At 52.7% G+C, this 15,027-nt stretch overlaps 1 protein-coding gene across 1 annotated transcript in view; it reads right to left on the bottom strand.

Moving 5' to 3' along the window:
- Nucleotides 1-1,649: 1,649 nt before the first annotated feature.
- The window catches only part of Muc4 (mucin 4, cell surface associated), a 59,566-nt gene continuing 46,188 nt past the window's right edge, over nucleotides 1,650-15,027 (bottom strand). The window contains exons 11-25 of the mRNA XM_023704758.1: nucleotides 14,448-14,567; nucleotides 13,998-14,206; nucleotides 13,692-13,782; nucleotides 13,163-13,330; nucleotides 12,767-12,868; nucleotides 12,270-12,485; nucleotides 10,616-10,750; nucleotides 8,919-9,100; nucleotides 7,820-7,979; nucleotides 7,144-7,308; nucleotides 6,724-6,800; nucleotides 5,059-5,123; nucleotides 4,741-4,970; nucleotides 3,016-3,178; nucleotides 1,650-2,218 (exon numbers count right to left, since the gene is read on the bottom strand). Of these exons, the coding sequence (XP_023560526.1) occupies nucleotides 2,023-2,218; nucleotides 3,016-3,178; nucleotides 4,741-4,970; nucleotides 5,059-5,123; nucleotides 6,724-6,800; nucleotides 7,144-7,308; nucleotides 7,820-7,979; nucleotides 8,919-9,100; nucleotides 10,616-10,750; nucleotides 12,270-12,485; nucleotides 12,767-12,868; nucleotides 13,163-13,330; nucleotides 13,692-13,782; nucleotides 13,998-14,206; nucleotides 14,448-14,567 (2,279 nt within the window). The 3' untranslated portion in view covers nucleotides 1,650-2,022. The remainder of the gene's footprint in view (nucleotides 2,219-3,015; nucleotides 3,179-4,740; nucleotides 4,971-5,058; nucleotides 5,124-6,723; nucleotides 6,801-7,143; nucleotides 7,309-7,819; nucleotides 7,980-8,918; nucleotides 9,101-10,615; nucleotides 10,751-12,269; nucleotides 12,486-12,766; nucleotides 12,869-13,162; nucleotides 13,331-13,691; nucleotides 13,783-13,997; nucleotides 14,207-14,447; nucleotides 14,568-15,027) is intronic.

Below are 15,027 nucleotides of genomic sequence, written 5' to 3'. Positions count from 1 at the left end.
AGGCCACCCAGTTCTTTATTCCAGGTGCCAAAATGCCAGAATCCAAGCCATAGAGCCAGGAGTCAGCTGATGAAATTTTGTAGTTGAATCCTTGATCTAATGGTGCCCTTCATGAAGACATCAGGTGCCATGCCCAGTGGGAGGCGACCCAGACACCTTCTCTTTGCCATGTCCCCACCTTCTCCTGTAAGTACATAGCCTCAGTTATTGGACATGGTTACCAGATAAAATACTTGTTACTTTAGGATTTCAGATGAACAATGAATAGTTTCTTAGAAATATAAAGATGTCCTAAATATTTTGTGAGTTACTGGGCATGGTGGTACATGCCTGTAATCTCAGTACTCGGAGGCTGGGGCAGGGAGATTGCTGTGAGTTCAAAGTCAACTTGCACTGCAGAGTGAGATCCTGCCTTAAAAGCAAACAAACAAACCAAAACACACACACAAAAATCACAAATCCAAAATATTTTGTGCGACACCCTTATATGAAAAAGTTACCTATATTAATGATTTATCTGAAATTCAAAGTGAGCAGCCTGTGTCTTTGTTTACTAAACCCTACTTCTAAGACCACCCACTAGGGCTCAGATCTAAAATGCCCCACAGAAATCTCCTGTTTTCAGAGCTGGCGATTTGGAAAGTGACTGGGTCATGGGGTCATGTAAGCATCAGCGAGTTTACTCATGGGTGAGTTCTGGGCCAGATGTGCTGTTAGGAGGTGGGGCCTGACTGGGGACGGGTCCATGGGCATGACACAAAGTGAAGTGTTCTTGGCCTGGTGTCTCCCTCCTCTCTCTGCTTCCTGGATGCATGGGTCGGACAGGAGTCCTCTGCCAGGCCCTTCCACTGTGCTGTTTCTGCTTTATAGCCACACTACCATGGACTGAATCCTCTGAATCCAGGAGCCAAGCAAACTCCTCCTCCTTTAATTTGTGGGTGTCAAGTATTTTGTCCCAGTGATGGAAAAGCAACAAATACACCACCTCTCCCACCATTTTCTGTTTCTATAACAAAATGCCCCCAGCAGGGCTGACTCGCAGTTGTAGAGGCTGGAAGCCCAACACTGAACAGCCTTGTCTGTTTGCCCTGGTGAGGGCTTGCTTGGCTGGGTTACAACTTGGCAGTGAAACAAGGGAACAAGCGACACTCAGAGGGGGCCAAGGGCATGGGGTTTCCCTTATTGTATAAAAACACTCTATCCAGATAACTAACTGGGGGATCCTTTGGGGAACACACTAATCTCTCCTGAGGGGGATACCCCACAACCTGCTTATCTTGTAGGAAGCCCAACCTCTTAAGCATTCTACCACTTCAGTATGGCCATGCTGAGGAGTTGCTAACACAGGAAATTTGGGAGACAAACCACACCCAAATATCACAGTCTGCATTTGGGGTGGAGAAAGGTTTAGAGGCAGATGCAAGGACCCACCTCAGGACTGTGGCAACTAAGGAGTCCCCGCAGGAAGTAATGAGGAGGTGAAGTAGGGCAGGGCCCAATCAGCTCCCATGCCTCTGTCACCTGTAGAACACTTGACCTCCACACCCCGTGCCTTCTCGTGTGCCTAGCTCTTCAGCCACCAGAAGAAAACTTGGGATGGAATCCATAGTTTGGAGACAAAAAGTCAGAGACACTTTGTGTTATTTATTTTTTTAGAGGCACTTTATTTAAAAAAACTTTAATCAGAAGTGAACCAGAGTTTTATGTGTGAATGCATTTTGGTTAAACTAGAACAACTCTCTTGTGTGTTTATGTAGCTGGCATGCACGTGTTCCCGCACAGGCGTGCGCTGGGTGAGAACCCACTCATTGGTGGGTTGAGCCTTCATGGCTCTTGCTATGTGCTTGGCTCTAACACTGTAGGACACCAGTCAGAAGTCCTCTGTCATCCCTTCTCCCTGCAGAGCCCTGGGTCACCTTCATTCCCTCCCAATCCAGTGTCCCCGAAGCAATGGTGCTCGAGTGTGCAGGAAAGTCAGGGCCTACCAGGCCTCCTCGGCACAGCTGCCACCTGGGCGAGGGCTCAGTTCTCTGAGGGAAGAGGGTAGGAGAACCTGGGCCTGGATGGCCCCCATAGGCGCAGGGCCACCCAGACAATGACCCCCAGCAGCAAGAGGGCACACAGGGACCCAAAAAGGATCCCAAAGAACGCGTTGAGTTTCAAGCTCAGCTGCTCACAGCGCTCACCCCACGATGTGTAGATGTAGGAGGACAGGCAGCTGGAGACAAAGAGGGGCAGTCAGTGGCCAGAAAGGGCTCAGCCTCTCTCCTGCCTAGCTGGATTAAGACCCCAGGCAAAGGAGGACTAAGTGGGCCTTACAATACCTGGGTGTGAATTATACAGTTTGCTGCCCTTCCCAGACACAAGTGTGCATGTGCAGTCACAAACACACACCCCCTCCCCACACACGTTCCCCTCCCTGCTGCCTTGGGACAGAAGTGCGCTTGTGCAGTCAACAAAACCCGCCCTCTGGAACAGTAATGCATAGGAGTCAAATGCCAGAAGCTCACACATGTTGTTACAAACTTTGCCCAGCCCCCCGGGGTGGGTGGGGGCAAGTGCACAAGAGCAAGCCACAAGCCCCGCCCCCAACAGTCACAAGCCCCCCCAGCTGGCCTCAACTCAGCCTGTCCTCTCCTTTGAGCCCATCTAGGACTGCAGTGGGCTAAGTGTGGACTGAGGAATTGAGGTGAGCAGAGGTCTCCTGGAAGCCAGGCTGTTGATGTCTGGAGGGGGCTTAAAGGGCTAGTTGAAGTGGCCTCCCCTGTGAGTGCCTTTCCCCAAGAGGACAGCAGCGTTCTCTGCTGGTAACTTCCTGGGTGTCCTGGGCAGGCCCTGGGCTGGTAACATCCTGGATGCCCTGTCCTCCCTCAGCTGCAGCTTTCGCGCCTGTAGGGTGGTCATCACACCCACCCGAGGCTCCTTATGACAGCATCTTTATTCTCCACCTGCGCCCCTCCCCTGTGCCCTCTCCCCTGTTCCCTAATCTCTCACGCAGAGGAAGCCACCTCCCACCTGCAGCGCGGTCCATCAGGCAGGTGCTGGCACTGGCCTCCATTTTGACAGTAGCCTTCTTTGCAGGGGGACACGCAGGTGACACCATCCTCGGGGTTGTAAGTTAGGCGGTAGCCCTTGTAACCATTGCATTTGAAATACAAGCTCAGGTTGCCCATGTTCACTGGGGAAAGAGTCACACGGAAAGCAGGTGCTTGACAGTTTGTAACTTTTCAATCTAGAATTCCCTGCCAGGGAGCTATCCTGAGAAATAACTGGAAGAGTGAGGGAGCATAGACACATTTTCCAGTGGGGAATCTTATGGGTGTGGTTGATGATACCAGCAGTGTTTAACAGGCGGGGATCTTGATGAATAAGTTACTATGTAGTGGTAGAAAAATGACAGTTGCCCAGTATGGAAAATGTATTAGTGAAGAGCAGAAGCTTTGAAGTTGGCCAGACCTGAAAGAAATTTTGAATTCTGCTTCTGACTAGTTTTTTTTAATTTAGGGAAAGATGCTTAACTTTTTCAGCTTCCATTGCCATATTTTTAAAATTAAATTATAACATTAGTACTTATGTAGACGTAGGGCTTTAATGAGATTCCTTAGGGAGAGTACACAATACTGATACAGTAAGCACTCAGTATAGAGTGACTATTATCACAACATATTTAAAATCTAAAACACTATATTCAAATACATTATAAAATGCAATACCAAGGGGAATATGTACACAATATGTGAGATAATGTAGCCACCATTATTTAATGCAGAGTCTATCAAACATTAGATATATGCCTTGATCTTTTAATAAAAATATCCAGTGCAGAAAAGACCGTTTAGGACTGGGCATAGAGGCACATGCCTATAATGTCAGCATTAAGGAGGCTGAGGCAGCAGGGTCACCTTGAGTTTGAGGCCAGCTTGGGTTACTTAGTAAATTCAAGGTCAGTCTTAATTATGTCTTGAGACTCTGTCTCAACAAACAAACATAGAGGAAGAGAAACAAGAAAAAAATAAGCGGGGGGAGGGATGAGGAGGAGAAAGTTGAGAAGGCTAGGTACAAATAGTGTCTCTGAGGGTGGGATTATATGGCTTTCTCTCTCTTTTTAAAACCTATGTTTTGTAAAGTTTTTGTGCTTATCCAATAAAAACTGAGTTTTCTCGAGCAAACATCTTCGGGCTGCTCCCTTACCTCAGCCCGACTGTCCTACACACAGATGCCCCAAGTAGAAGGAGCTGTAAGCCGCACTCTAGAATCAGCTCTTGCCCAGCCCTGGGCCCAAGTGGAGGAGTAGTTTCTGTGCCTGGGTCATGGCCACCATTCTACAGATTCTCTGCCCCATTCCTAAAAATGATGTTCCTTCCTCTGTCTTCCCATCCCAAGGGAACCAAGGGTTGGTACAGCTGACAGGGGCCTTAGAAGCCCAGGTCAGTCCAGACTGGGTGTGGAGGCCCGGCATGGGGCTGTGCTTGCCCTTCTGCATGGGGCATCTCCACTTGAACACCTTGCAGCTGGGGGCCAGTGGTAGAACGGATGTCATTGTGTATGTCTACTGCAGTGGTGTTTTAAGAAAACTACAAAATCAATAGCAGTGCCTGGGCAAAAGGACTACTTGGCTGCAGGTCCTGTGGGCACCTCTGTCCACCATGGGTTGTGTGGGTCAGCGGTCAGTGACAGGCTTCCTCCATTCACCTGCCTCTCCCTCCCCTAACTGTCCCTCTACAAGATGGTATGACTCACACAGAGGCCCGTAGTCAGTCACATCTTCCCTGCTGATGGGCTGGAAGTTCACGTTCTTCCGGGCCTCTCGACTCCTTCCCTGTTTCACACCCCGAGTCTGGGGGAGGAAGGCACTGACCACTGCCTCGAGGAGCTGATGGTTCAGAAAGTGGATGACAGGGCCCTGGGGACGGTACTTGAACTCCGAGATCACCGTCCAGTGCCGGGTGGGCAGAGCTGCGGCAGATGGGCTGTGGGAGGGAACAGTGAGCACCTCAGGTGGCCAGGGAGCCGTGGGACAGACCTGGGGCCTGGAGAGGGACAGCTGCACACACTCACCTGCGGTTCACTTCTCTGTTCTGGAGAAAGGCCCACACGTCCAGGTGCTCCAGCCTGTAGGCCACCTGTGGGGTAGGATGGCAGAGTGGGCACAGTGGCTGTGAGGCCCAGACAGAGAGGCCACACCTACCCATGGCCCTGCACGGACTCATCCCTGTCACCCTTCATAGACGCCCAAGACCCCAGAACATTTCCCCACCACACTCCAGCTAGGCCAGTGCCTGGCCTGAGGCCTGGCTCAGTCAGTACTTGTGGGCAAGTAAGGGGCTTTCCTTTCTTCCTCTCTTCTGCCTCACATTCCAAGGGAAGAATCTAAGGTCAGGCCTGTGATCCCAGCACTGGGGGAGTTCTGAGGCAGCAGGACTGCAAGTTTAAACCCAGCCTGGGCCGCACAGTGACTTAGACCTTGTTTCAAATTTTTTAAGAATATAAAAAGGACTGAGGATGTAGCTCAGTGCCAAGACCCTGGGCTCAACCCTCAGTACCACCAAAAAAGGGGGGATCTAATCCTGCTTACCCACTCAGCCCCACCCCCATGTGTCTGAAACATCAGTTTAGCTGGACCTAGCGGTGGCCAGGTGCTGGGTCGCCATGGCAACTCAAGAGCAGTCTGTGCTTTAGGAGCCCACAGTCAGGCGCAGGAGACCAAGGTCAACGGATTCCACCACTCAGTGTGTGGAGTGAAGCGGTAGCTGCAACAGTCACGCTAATAATTTCCATTTTGTTTTTCTGAGACAGGGTCTCACTGGGCTGGCCTCAAACTCGGAGATCCTCCTGCCCCAGCCTCCCAAGTGCTGGGATTACACACATGTACCACCATGCCCATAACTTTTGAATCATTGTAAACTTGTGTGGGTTGGGGATATAGCTCAGTGGCACAAGCGCCTCCCTGGAAAGCACAAGGTCCTGAGTTTCATTCCTGATACCTAAAATAAACTTATGCGTTTCAGGCACCACGCTAAGTATTTACTCATATTATTATTTAAACCTTGACTCAACCTTTTGAAGAAGATACTGTTATCAACACTACATACACGAGTCATAACCTGTCTAATTTCTCTTTTTTGCTCTTCCTTTTCTCCTTCCTATTTCTTTTTGGAGCACTAGGGATTGAACTCAGGGAACATGAACTATACTCCAGCTCTTCTTATTTTTTACTTTTGGCAGGGACTTGCTTCAGGCCCTGGTTGGCCTTGAACTAGGGGACCTCCATTCTTGCCTCCTAAGCTTCAGGGAGCCCAGTGTGCACCACTTTACCAGCTACTTGTTGAGCGGCTTACGATCATGCCGCTCTAGGAGGTGGCAGGAAGGGGTCTGAGCCCCATATGCACAAAGGCCTCAGCTGCTGTGCCTGTGAGGCCAAGAGCAGGGACCCCCAGTTCCCCAAGGAAGTCAGAGCGCAGGTATAATATCCTGGGTGTCTCAGGTCACACCCCAAAGCTCAGGTCTTGAGGGGCACTCTAGGGGATGGTGGTGTGCCCCTTAGGTTCTGCTAGTAGTGACTGGTGAGTCTAACCCTTCCTGGGGTCTCTCCCCTGAAGATTCCTGACTCTCCATCCCATTTTCCCTGCACAAGAGGCCCCTACCCAAATTTAGCTGAGGGAGAGGAAGTGACAGCCCCACCCTCACCAGACCCTGCTGAAACCTGTGGCCACCAGCACTGACCGAGGCGTCCACATCTTCCTTGGTGGTGTCCACATCTTTCTCATGGAGCAGCAGCTGGATGGCCCTCACGGGAAGCTCTGGAGGTGGAGAAGGTCCGTCAGCCCCCAACGCCCAAAGCTAGCCCTGAGATCCCTTGGGCCTGCCCGTGGAGACCACTCCATTCCACAGTGACAGAGGTCACCAGAGACATCAGAAGTGGCCAGGCATCTGGCCACACCCCAGCACACCATCTGTTACTCCCCCATCTCCCGGACCTATGAGGCCACTGTTTCAGTCACCTGCCATCACGAACCCTCACAACCCCCACTGACTACAGAGTACAAACTGGTGGTCTGAGGAGCTTGGCCCTGTGCCCCAAATTCTCCCAATTCCTTCAGGATGCCCAAGCGGACATGGGGATGGCAAGGCATCTGCTCCTACCTCTGACAATAGAGGGAATGAAAGTGTTCCCTGCCAGGAAGCAGCGGGCGTCTGTGAAGGCCGCAGGACAGGTACAAGCGGGCTGGCAGCCCTGGGCCTGGGACACGTAGCAGTGGCCGTGGTTGTAGCAGTAATCCTCAGGGCAGGACTGGTTCTGACAGAGGGCTACGGAGGGGGCAGGGATCAGCAGTCCCACTAGCGAGGTCAGAGCAGGGTGCCCAAGGGCACTTGCTGCCAGGACATCGAGCTTTCTTCTCCCCATGCCTGCTCAATCTGTGTTCCGCTTGTGGGCCACTCAGAATCCAAACCATCCTCCTCCCCATTTCTCTGTAACCCATCTTCCTCTGCCAGGTAGGTATTGTTTGACTTCAGCAGGAATGGAGTAGTTTTTGTTTTTGTTTTTGTTTTTTTGAGACAGGCTATCACTGTGCAGTTCAGGCTGGAGCCCACGTTGGCCTCAAACTTATAGCGACCTCCTGCCTCCGCCTCCTGAGTGCTGGGATTGCACCAGCCCACCCGAGCCCTCCTCCTCTCCAGGCTTCCTAGGATGACCATCCCACAGACTTGGGGGGAGTGTGAGGGGAGAAGGAGGCGAGTGCTTGCCCGTGGCTGTCCTCAGTCCTTGCGATGTCATCCAGCCCCAAACCCCTCCCGCCAGGGCATGCTCCAGGCTTACCTGTACAGTGTTTCCCGTCTCCGGTCATGTGCGGGGGGCAGGCCCCACAGCCCTTCCCTGGGGTGCACTGCACATTCGGGAAGCACTGCTCATCACAGGGCTCCTTGAAGCGCTCACAGAGGCGCCCAAAGGTGTCATGGTTGCACTTGCAGCTGGCCTCCTGCAACAGGGCGGTCAAGAGCCAAACACTAAGTTTCCTGTTCTCTCCACCAGCTCCCCTGATGTGGGAGCCATAGACTCTGAGTTCTTGCCTTAGATCTTTTTCATTTTGTTTTGTTTGAAACATAGTTTTGTTCTATAGTCTAGGCTGGCCTCAAACTCCTTTTACCCCAGGGTGGCCTGGAACTCAGAGCAGTCCTCCTGCCTCAGTCTCCCAAGTGCAGGGATGACAGGAGAGTTCCCCTTGTCTCAGTTCTGCCAGCATCTCCTGCACACTGTGGCAGGGCTGGGCCTGCAGTCCCTGCCTAGCACCACACCGTCCACTGCCTGCTCAGTGTCTCTGGGTCCTGGCGTGGCCCTCTGTCTCACACATCTCCTTCCCTGATGAGTGAGACAGGGAAGGAGGCAGACAGGGAGAATGGGGAAACAGGGGAGATTTGAGGCTGTGGGTCAAGCATCTTGGCTTAAACTTGGATGGAAAGGAGTTAAAAAGCAAAAGCTGTGGGGAGAGAGTACAAGAGAAACAAAGGGACTTGAGGTGTCAAGGCAGAGGGATCTACGGCCCTCTTCCCATCACCATGGTGATAAGACTCTGAGGGGAAGTCTGTGTGCTGCTCTGGTTAAACGGGATACAGATGGCCATTGACGATGGCCTCCTGGCCTGAGCACAGGACAGTGTGGAGCAGGTGGGGACACAGCAGAGCTAGACAGTGGCCAGTGCAGATTCCTGCCGGTGGGCAGAGGACTTCCCACCCCACTTGGTGCCTTCCACTGGACATTGCTCCAGCCAGCCTGGGAGGACAGGCATGGGACACAGCGTCAGCTGAGCCACTGGTGTATAGCAAGTTCTGCTTTTACCCACTGGAGTCTGTGGCACCCCTGCTCACTGTCTACCTTCCTGTGCCCTTTCCCTTCTATACAGAAAGCTCCCACGACTCACCTCAAGGGACGAGTTGCCCACCCGACGGGTCTCATTGTACAGACATTGGCTGCTTTCATTGCAAAAGCAAGCCACTGTCTTGGGCTGGAGGACAGACCACAAGCCAGTCTCAGCGTCTTGAGCTAGAATCTCCAGGGTGACTGGCTTCGGCGACTTTGGGGTCCACAGCAAAGTCCCATTCTCTGTGGGGAAGAGGAGATGGTTGGGGGTGGGAGATTGCTCTGCTCTGTGGGCTGCTGCAGCCTGGAGCTAGACCTGGTGGCTGGTGCTGGGCTGTCCCCTCTACCAGACCACCTCCAGGGAGCATCAGATGTCTCCTTTAAGCAAGGCTAGAATCGTGGGGTGACCATGGCCAGGTCCAAGGGAGGGAGGAAGTGCCCTCCTTACGGCCCACAGGTGGACTCCACAAAGGGAAGAAGCCCACTTCCGCCTCAGAGCCTCTGGCTGGACTGGGCCATGATGGAGTGTCTTGGGGACAAGTGATTGTCGTGAGGACAGGTTGGGGTTGGAGACCAGGATGCTCCTGAAAGTTCCCTGGGCTACATACCCTGCAGCCAAACTGGATTCACCCACAGCGGTCCCGGCCCCCGGCCCTGATTTCTCACCATCCCACCCCTTTATTTTCCTGGGCCTTTGGACCAGCTGCTCCTCAGGCACCAACCTAGAGGGAAACTCTGCTGTGGGTTTCTCATCAGCCTGGTTACAATTCTCCAGAAAGGAAGGATTTTTTTTTTTTTTTTTTTTTTTTTTTTGAGCAGGTTAGAAGGATCGAACAGTAGGGAAGAGATGGGAGTAACTTCCAAGTCACCAAGCTTTAGAAAGGAGCACCTTGTGATGCTACTGTCTTGTGCCAGGGCAGATGCCACGTAGAATAAGAGGGACCAAGATGAAGCAGTCTCCTCCTAGGTGCAGGGAAAGGTAACGAGGCAGACAGAGGTGATCATCCCTGAGGGTTTTGGTTTAGCAAAGAGCAGGGGACAGAAGAAAAGCGGACACCCTGGGTTCTGTGTCTCTGCCCCAGGCCGTGCATGCTACCCCACAGTTCCTAATGCCCTCACTGAGAGAAAGTCGCAAGCTCTGCTCCCTCCTCGCACAGAAAATCAGGCAAGAGACCAAGCCAGGCAAACGTGACTGACCACAAAGCGAGCGAAAAGGGAACCAAGTGAGATCTTTGTGTTTCTTTAAGTCTTGTCCCACATAGTGTCTTACTTTGAATTGATATGAAAATGTTGTAAATGAGTATTTTTTTTTAACTGTTGCACTTGAATATTCTAATACATTTGTGAGGGCATAACAATGATTAAAGGTGGTCGGTTTCATCTTATGGGGTGGAGATGAAATGGTATTTGGATCAATTATGTGTGCCCAGAGTCGGTCTTGGAGCTGGCCACATGTGGGACGCTCTGCCCTACTGCCCCCTAGAGGCCATCTATTTGAATTGCTGCTGTTTCCCTTAGGAACTGCTGGGCCTGCACAGTCTAATAAGAAGAGGATGGAAGGGCTGGGGAGATGGCTCAGTGGAATAAGTGCTTCCCTGGCAAGCGCAAGGGCCTGAGTTCAACCCCTGGTTCTGACAAAAAAAAAAAAAAAAGAAGAGGATGGAAAATTGTACAGGTGAAAGAGATACCAAACAACCTAGCTGGACTCTGACTCCATTTTCTATGCACTGCACTCCCACCCCAGCCACAGGTTCTTACCGAAGAGCTGGAAGGAGGTGAGGGGCCTTGGGAGTCTGAAGGTGACGGCAGAGGAGCTGGTGCACTGACACTGGGAGGGCTGGCCCTTGTAGGCTTCAAGCACATGGCAGCCACTAATGGAGGGCGGGAACTGACCTGAAGCAGAGGAGACAGGATCTGGGGCAGGCTGCCACTTGCCTGCCCTCTGTTCTCTTTCCCTGACTTGTAGGAGGGGTTCTCAGGCCTGAGATCCACCCCCAGGCATTGCCCCTGCTTCATGTATTCATTTAGTAATTCATTAACCAACACCTAAAACATGGGTGGCCCTATTCTAGGATACAGTAGCAAACAAGAAATGAAGCAAGAGACCAGATGTAAAAAAAAAAAAAAAAATGTAGATGGTATTTGATTTTAAAAATCATAGTAAAGAGCTGGTGAGATGGCTCAGTGGTCTAAAGCACCTACTTAGAACAAGCTAAGCTAAGCAAAGCACAGGGACCGTGGTTCAATCCCCCAGCACCACATGCCAGCCAGCCCCGCCCCCTGGTGGGCTGAGCTGGCCACACACAAAAAATAAATAAATAAATAAATAAATAAATAAAATTTTTAAAAAATTAAATAAAAAATAAATAAAATAAAAATCACAGTAAAGAAGCCAGGGCTGGTGGCACATGCCTGTAATCCCAGCACTCAGGAGGTTGGGGCAGGAGGATCGTTGTAAGCTTGAGACCAGCCTGAGCTGCAAAGAGAACTCACGGCCAGCCTGAACTGCTTAGCAAGACCCTGTCTCAAAAAGAAAAAAAAAAAAAATCACAGTAAAGGATACACTGCCATGAGTCACCCTCAAAACCATCCCCCTCACTTCAAACATGCTAATCATCATGCTTGCTGCTTCCGGAAGCAGTTCTGGAGGTCCCCTTTCATCAGTGTCATTGGCTGTGCTATTGTGGCTGCTTCAATATCCTGAACGGATTCATACTGTTTCCCTTTGGGTCATTCTGACTTTGGAGAGGAGCTGGAGGGTGCGGGGTGCTGGACCCAGCCAGTGAGGCAGGGGAGGGCACTGCTATGTTTTCATGAGTCTGCAGTTACCACATTTGTGATCACACTGGAAAAACCACGAGTGAAAGAGAAGTTCCAGAACTGCTTCAGGAAGGGGCAAGAATTATGGGGTGTGTTTGAAGCCAGGGGAAGGATTCTGAGGGGGATTCATGATAATACATTTTTTACTGTAATATATTTTTAAAAAACATGCACCAGATATTTTGATCATACCTTATACCTGTGATGATTACAAAATACATTTAGCAGTTGTAAATACTAAGGAAAAACAAGACAGGAGGGTGAGCACTAAGGGCAGGTAAGGACGGCCAATGAGGCCTTGCTGAGAAGGCCCTGCACCTGTGATTGCCAGGGACGGGACCTTCCTGGCAGGGAGCCGTGTGTGCCAAGGCTCGGAGTTGCCAGTGAAGCCCGTGTGTGAAGAACTCAAGGAGCCGGAAGCAGAGCAGAAGTGCTGGGCAAAGAGGCCAAGGGCTGCGTGGGGCCGGGAGGCTCTGCTGGGTGAGCTTGGGGTCAGGTATGGGTTGGGGGCCCAGGAGTTTGATGGGCGAGAGGAATAAAAGGTGGAGGTAACAGGCATTGTGGGAGGGGAGCCCCTCAGGACACCACATACTGAGGGTGGCATTCATCCGCTGGTACTCTCTGAAGAGCCCCTTGGTGTGCAGGCCCACACTGGCATTTCCGGTAGCCATCGTGTCGTACATGCATTGTATGTTCCCTTCACACTCGGAGGCCAGGGAGATGTTCAGTTGAGAAAGGAAGACCGGGGTGAAGTTGGAAGGCAGCGGGTCACTTCTCATGCCGAAGAGTGGTGTTCCATTGAGGGCCCCTAGAACACATAGATGGGATGGTGGCTGTGGGACTCCAGCCGGGTGTGGCCCCTTGGCCTCACTGTGGATGGCTTTAGCACAGAGGTGGGGGACAGAATGGTTTCCAGCTCCTGATCAGGGAAGCCCTGCTCAGTGACTGAGGGCCTCCCATGTACTGTGTCCCCATCTTCTCTTTCAAGCACAGATGTGCAGGGGGAGGGGGAGGGCACAGGCTTGGGGTGGCCTCACCTACAGGCCTGAGGGAGCTTCAGGGCAACCCTCCCCATCCCCTAGTACTCACAGGTCATCCCATAGTGGAAAAGCGTCTGCTCTGTGCTGTTATGGGGAACAGAGGAGCCATTGGGCATCCTGAAGTCATCTTGTGGGTTGTTGTTCCAGAGTCCTGAGGGATGGAGAAGGAAAGTGGGCCACCTTGGGAAGGTAGCCATCCCCTCCCTGGACTCTGGCTCCCTGCTCTAGGAAGGGAGGAAGAGAAGAAAGGGAGTATAGGAGATGATGGCTGCATCTGTGCACTCCTTCCCCAGAGCCATCCTGAAGGCTGCTCAGAGCAGCAGGGGACAGGAAGTGACCTTGAAGATGGCTGAAGCAACCCCTGTCCTTCCCTGCTGGTAAAACATCCTAAACCTGAGAACTGGCAGGGATGTCCCACAGAGGCAGCCCAAGAGCCTGCCCTTACCCAGGAGGCCCTCAGTGCGGTTCTGGTACCCCTCTGAGAGGCTGACTGAGGCATGCAGGATGTTGGAGACTGCAGTCACCGACATGGTCACGGTACCGTCAAAGTTGGCTGAGACCAGGGAGCCATTGCGGGTCAGCAGGACTCCAGTGGCATTGAACGTTTCCATGCCTAGGTGACAGGGAGGCAGGTGAAAAAAGCAGCCTGCACCTTCACCCTGGGTCTCATGTCACAGAGAGGGGTGCTGGGATGTCCTGAGGGTGCCTTGTGTGGCTGCTCCAAGCTGAAGCCTCAGGCCACCCTGAGCACTGAGGCACTGAGGCAGGGAGATCAGAGCACTGGAAGGAAGGAGGGCCGGAAGGAGTGTGTTTAGTGCCTGTGCTCAGGGGGCACCTCAGAACTGGCTAAGAAGGGACAGACAGGCAATACTGTGCTCTGCCCAGTGCTGCCACTTCCACATGCTAGCTGAGCACCACGCCAAGCCCCGCCCCAGGGAGGCAAGCAGGGTGGCAGAGGGCTCTCTCCGGCCTACCTTTGGCATCTTCCCAGCTGGCCTCAAATGTCACAGTCCGGTTGTTGTGCAGAACATCCACCATGTCATTGGGCCTGAGGAGAAACTGGACCTGGATGGGAAGGGGAGCAGGCCTGAGCCGGGTCACCAGGCAGAGCAGGGCCTGGGCTTTGCTCCCAGAGGCTCTTCTGGCAGGATGTGGGCTCCCTCCCTCTCCCTTTCTTTGTCCTTTTCCTCCTCATGGACCTCAGTGTCCAGCCGGAGGTCACTGAGAGGCTGTCTTGGGAGCACAGGGTACAGGGACCTCCTGGGCGTCCCCTGGCTCACTGTGATGGGGTCCAGGCTATGGGCCTGGTACTGAGCAGCGAAGGCAATGAAGTTAGTGGCCTTGGCAGAGCCAGTCTGGGTCGTGCGGCCCTGGAGCAGGAAGGAGGATTTGCTGTCCTGGGCCCGGACCAGCAGGAAGTCCCCCAGCCCATTGAAGGTGAAATTGGCACCATCCAAGGTGAAGATGTGGGGGTCCCCAAAGGTCCATGCTGGGGGAGAACAGGTGACACATTAGCAGGCTGTGGCTAGGGCTGAGGCTCTCCGACCCCTTGCTTCTGTGGGTCCCTACCCCCATTCTTGTGTCTTCCCCAAGCCCTCTGCTTGCCCTCAGCCCCATACTGGAACTGTCCCTGCTTCCTGTGTGGTCACAGCTCTGCCCCTGGACTCTGATCCTGTTGTGGTCTCAACAGGCTGCATATCTAGAGGCCAAGGGTCTCCGTGTGTCCTCACCAGGCCGAGGGGGCCTATAGGTAGTGCAGCCAACGCGGGGCCACTGCTCACGGTACTGGGCACAGAAGGAGGGCTTGTCATTCCAGCGGCAGCACCAGTTCTGTGTCTCTAGTTCCTGGTCTGTGGGAGGAAAAGGGCACTGAAGTGCAGGGGCTGAGGAAGCCGCCTGCTGGGTCAGTGGGCCAATGTGGTACTCATGGCAATAACGTACATTTGGAATCTGGCACAAAGCAGTCCCCATCCCGCCTTGCAGTGGTGTAGGCAGAAGAGACTACATCCCCTGTTTCCTCACCTCTGTGCTCTCTGACTCCCTCTAATGTCTCCCACGGGGAGTTAACTCCAAGTCTTCCCCCAAATAGCCTGCTAATGTGGGTCCAGAGGGACAGGGTTAGACTAGGTCCTCTCCCCTTTCCTATAAAGATGTCCCCACTGATGCTCAGGCATAGTGGCACACTCCTATAAACCCAGCACCTGAGAACACCAAGGCAGGAGAAACTCACCATGAGTTCAAGGGGGGCCTGAATTGCATAGCAAGACTATGGAGAGAGAGAGAGAGAGAGAGAGAGAGAGACAGAGAGAG

This window comes from Octodon degus, unplaced genomic scaffold (assembly GCF_000260255.1).
Source record: "Octodon degus isolate 3935 unplaced genomic scaffold, OctDeg1.0 scaffold00203, whole genome shotgun sequence".
In the NCBI taxonomy this organism is placed as follows: Eukaryota; Metazoa; Chordata; class Mammalia; order Rodentia; family Octodontidae; genus Octodon; species Octodon degus.
This window is presented reverse-complemented; position numbering and strand designations above follow the sequence as displayed.